General features: G+C 34.8%; 1 protein-coding gene across 1 annotated transcript; it reads left to right on the top strand.

The window, feature by feature from the left end:
- The first annotated feature begins 523 nt into the window (after nucleotides 1–523).
- On the top strand, nucleotides 524–3,827 carry LOC128240945 (cephalotocin receptor 1-like). Its single transcript, XM_052957934.1, has 4 exons — nucleotides 524–1,051; nucleotides 1,271–1,542; nucleotides 2,606–2,614; nucleotides 3,330–3,827. Exons 1-4 carry the CDS (start codon nucleotides 524–526, stop codon nucleotides 3,532–3,534), a joined length of 1,014 nt encoding a protein of 337 aa, XP_052813894.1. The 3' UTR covers nucleotides 3,535–3,827.
- The last annotated feature ends 266 nt before the right edge of the window (nucleotides 3,828–4,093 follow it).

Here is a 4,093-nt window from a genome sequence, read left to right as displayed (position 1 = left end):
TAAATAATTGGTATTTTTATCAAGAAATGTTAGGTAAACCGAGAAACTTTTAAATTGGATGTAATTTATGCTTCCTTAGAATCACTATTCAGGATGTGATCACGTAATTTTTTTTTATCAATTTAGATTATGACTCTTCTTTAAAATTTTACCATAAAAGTATTTCTCTCGGTGATTTAAACCAGAACCATGAATCATAATATTTGAGTATTACAAAATCCTCTTAAGGTATATATTTTGCGATAATACAGCGAAGTTGCCACCCCATAAACCTATTGACGGTTACTGTGTTTCACATTATAATCAAAGTCAATGGAACAGACATTGTTGTTAACATTCATTGGAACCACTCTTCCAGTATGTGATTACCTATATGTGTTTTACTGATTTATATTACGAATCATGTTTTAAGGTTTTCAATAAAAAGGTATTTTTCACGGTGCTTTTAACCATAATCATGTAATATAATATTACGAATAAACCTGTTTTATGCTCATTATCTCAAGTGGAATATGTTAATTACATGAATCTACTTCAGCTGCAGACGACTATGAATACAACACCTTCGATCATTGTCGACTGGAACGACGAGGGTCTATATTGGCTAACCAACGATAAGAGCAAAAGCGCTGACCTGCAAATGGACAATGAAAATGGAACTCGCAACGCCAATCTTACAAATACCGGAAGGAATGAAGCGCTTGCCCAAGCAGAAATTTGTGTGTTGGGTACAATTTTATGTATGGCCTTACTGGGCAATTTGATGGTTATTGTTGTTCTTATGTACAGAAAAAGGAAATTAAGTCGAATGAAAATGTTCATAATCCATCTAGCGGTTGCAGATATTTCGGTAGCCCTATTTCAAGTATTGCCTCAACTTGTGATGGATATAACATTTAAATTTGATGGAAACAATTTTCTTTGTAAGCTTGTAAAGTACATGCAAGTTGGAACAATGTATAGCTCCACCTACGTACTTATCATGACCGCATTAGACCGTTATATGTCCATTTGTGATCCGCTAAATTCGCAGACGTGGACAACAAAGAGAGTGCATGTTATGGCTGCAATAGCTTGGATCCTTTCTGCCATATTTTCATTACCACAATTGTTTATTTTCTCGTACAAACAAAGGCTTGATGGAGTTCATGACTGCATGGATAATTTTGATTTGGAAACGCAATTTTGGACATTGCAAGCTTACGTTACATGGATATTCATTTCAGTATATGTTGTACCTTTTGTGATACTGACCATGTGTTATACAAAGATTTGCCACGTAGTTTGGGTCAGCGTGAACGCAAAAGAGACGCATAACGCAGTCAAGCGCAAAACACACTACAGAAATGGGTCTTCGCAGTATAACACCGAGGAGACGGTTACTAACCCCAGAGCTCACTCAAAGAAAATGTCAAAGTCCAAAATCAAGACTGTGAAACTTACACTTACAGTTGTGATCTGCTTTATCGTATGTTGGGCGCCATTCTTCATTACACAGATGTGGGCGGCCTTTGATATGAACGCACCTTACTTTACAAGTGAGTATATGGCCAATAAATAATCATATTCTAGTATTTTCATAATGACTCCTAGTAACGGTAAACATGTACATGTCAATTTCGCTAGGCGTCTTAAAGTAAAAAGTTGTCCAGGGAAAACGTTCTTAAACTAAAATGCTGATTTTCTGGATTGCAATGGCTATATATTAATAATATCTACTTCAAAGCAGTCTGTTTGATGAATGTCTGTATCAGTGTTCATCATCAATCAGTGTTCAGCTTCATCGGTAAAGGGTAGTGGGACATTTAAGCATTTTCAACTCATTGCACCTTTTGTCTCCTTAATCTCACCTCTACCGCATGGTCTGTTTTCAATATCGCTGAGGTGTTCCAGGCATCAAAATACCTTTGAAAATGAATTGGTCAAGGCTATTCCCAGCCCACCGGGCCAGTCCTTAACCAACATGTAGGGCATAAAACGCTGTCTAAAATTCCTGCCACAATGTGTGTGAAAACATTGATAAGAGCATGGTTAGAAATCGTGACAAATATCTCGACACTACATGTTTGAAGAACGTACACCTCATTGTGTTCATTTTTTTCATTTCAAGGAATGAACGATGAGTCACTATGCTCGCCTGACAAACGGTTCAATGATTAAATTACGTCCATATTCTTTTTAAAAACTACAGAAACAAGTTTGAACATAAACGTCAATGTAATCTGTGTTACTATATAATAAGAAAATATGTCAATACACATCATAACTTTTTTTTCCGCACACTTTACATTATTTGGCATTACATTGTTTAGTAAGTTCAAAACAGATTCTTCTTTTTGTGTCATTTCGCAGATAGCCATCGGTGTAATTGTTTTTATTTATTATAATGAGTTGAAGAGTACATCGCATGTCGATTTTGTGTCAAAATCTTCGGAACATATGATAATATACAAAATATCTAGTTCAAATTTAGGGGAAGCAGTATTGTAATAAGAAAGATAGCTGAAAGTGAACAGCGTCATGAACTACATCTTCGTTAACTTCTAAACGTAAGCTATTTGATGATATGCTAATTCATCTAAATAAACAAGTAAATATGGTACAGTTGTCTCAAATCGTGATAGGAATACTGCCTGAAGAGAATGCATTTCGATTCCAAAGTAGTAGTTTTGAAAGTAAGAAACGCTTTTAACTTTTAGTTTTGAACAACCAGTGCAATAGTTCAAGTTGCTTTTAAGTGAAACGCATACACAAGTTCTGAAAATGCCAAATTAACATTTATACCGTGTATGCCATTGTCATTATAACACATACACGGGATAAATGTCAGGTTTTCTGACATTTTAAGCAGCATTAAAACCATTAAGGTTTCCATCTGTCGAGTCTACAAATATACATAAGAGTACGATTTGTATATCGAGGTTTAATCATTGCCATTTGAATGCTTCAGGCTAGTTTTATCTACTACAACAATATGTAGAATATCTGGCATTCTTTTATTTCTGCAAGGATATACTTCCCTTACATTGTTCGTGCATTTACTGTCAGCCAGACTAAATATATAATTCATTAACCAATCTTTGTTCATCGTACATCTATTAATTTACAGGATATAGCTCTTGGCCATTTTTGATACAAATACATTTTTTCTTAACAAATTTTTCTCAGGCAATAACTAATTTAGGCACTGATCCATAGACATATCTGGAAATATGTCATATTTGTGTCATTTCGTTTTCCCAACGCTTCAGGCTAGTCTTTACTCGTGTACCAATACTTACACTTATCTCGCATTCTTTGTCTACAGGTCATATCATGGCTATCGCAACGCTTCTGGCCAGTTTAAACTCTTGTACCAATCCTTGGATTTATCTCGCGTTCTCCGACAAATTCTGCAAGACAAGAAAACCAACTACAACGTCAACTGCAAACACATACCTATCGGACTCCTCAGAGCGGGATCATCTACGGTTACGGCAATTAAATCCGGATAATACGTCACTGTCCATGTCAAGGTCATTCAATGACCAATAATTGACTAGATTTAGACCGATCTATGACACTATTGATGCTTAATTATTATATACTGAAACCATGCCACACATTTTAAAGCATGGAAATATAAGATGTAATCATATCGAATCAGCATTCGTTTGGGAAACTATGACTTTAAACTTGGCACATTAAACTTAAAATACGATGAAATATATTTTGAAGTAAGTGACTGCTAGAGAAACGTATGGTCGAGATTTACATTTGGTTTAGTTTGAGTTAGCTGTGATTTGTTTTAATCAATTATTGTCTATAGTGGTGTGTTCGTTTTTGTATGTAAGGGAACTCTTTTTAATTCGAAATTACCGTGAACAATGAATTTTATTTCGTATCTATATATGTATACATTTTGGTTCAAACGCTTTAATTATCGTTGTTTTAGGAGTAACAATAAACTCAAACATGTCTTTTGTTATCACTCTTTCCATGTTTGACTCTAAGAGTTAACTATGTATATCTCTGCTGGGTTAAATGAACGAAACATGATGTAGAGCTAAACTTCTACCAAAACTACCACGTTGTTTAGTAACATGCAAATAAA

This window comes from Mya arenaria, chromosome 7 (genome assembly GCF_026914265.1).
Source record: "Mya arenaria isolate MELC-2E11 chromosome 7, ASM2691426v1".
Taxonomy (NCBI): domain Eukaryota; kingdom Metazoa; phylum Mollusca; class Bivalvia; order Myida; family Myidae; genus Mya; species Mya arenaria.
Note: the sequence above shows the minus strand (reverse complement) of the source record. Positions and strands in the feature narration are given on the sequence as shown.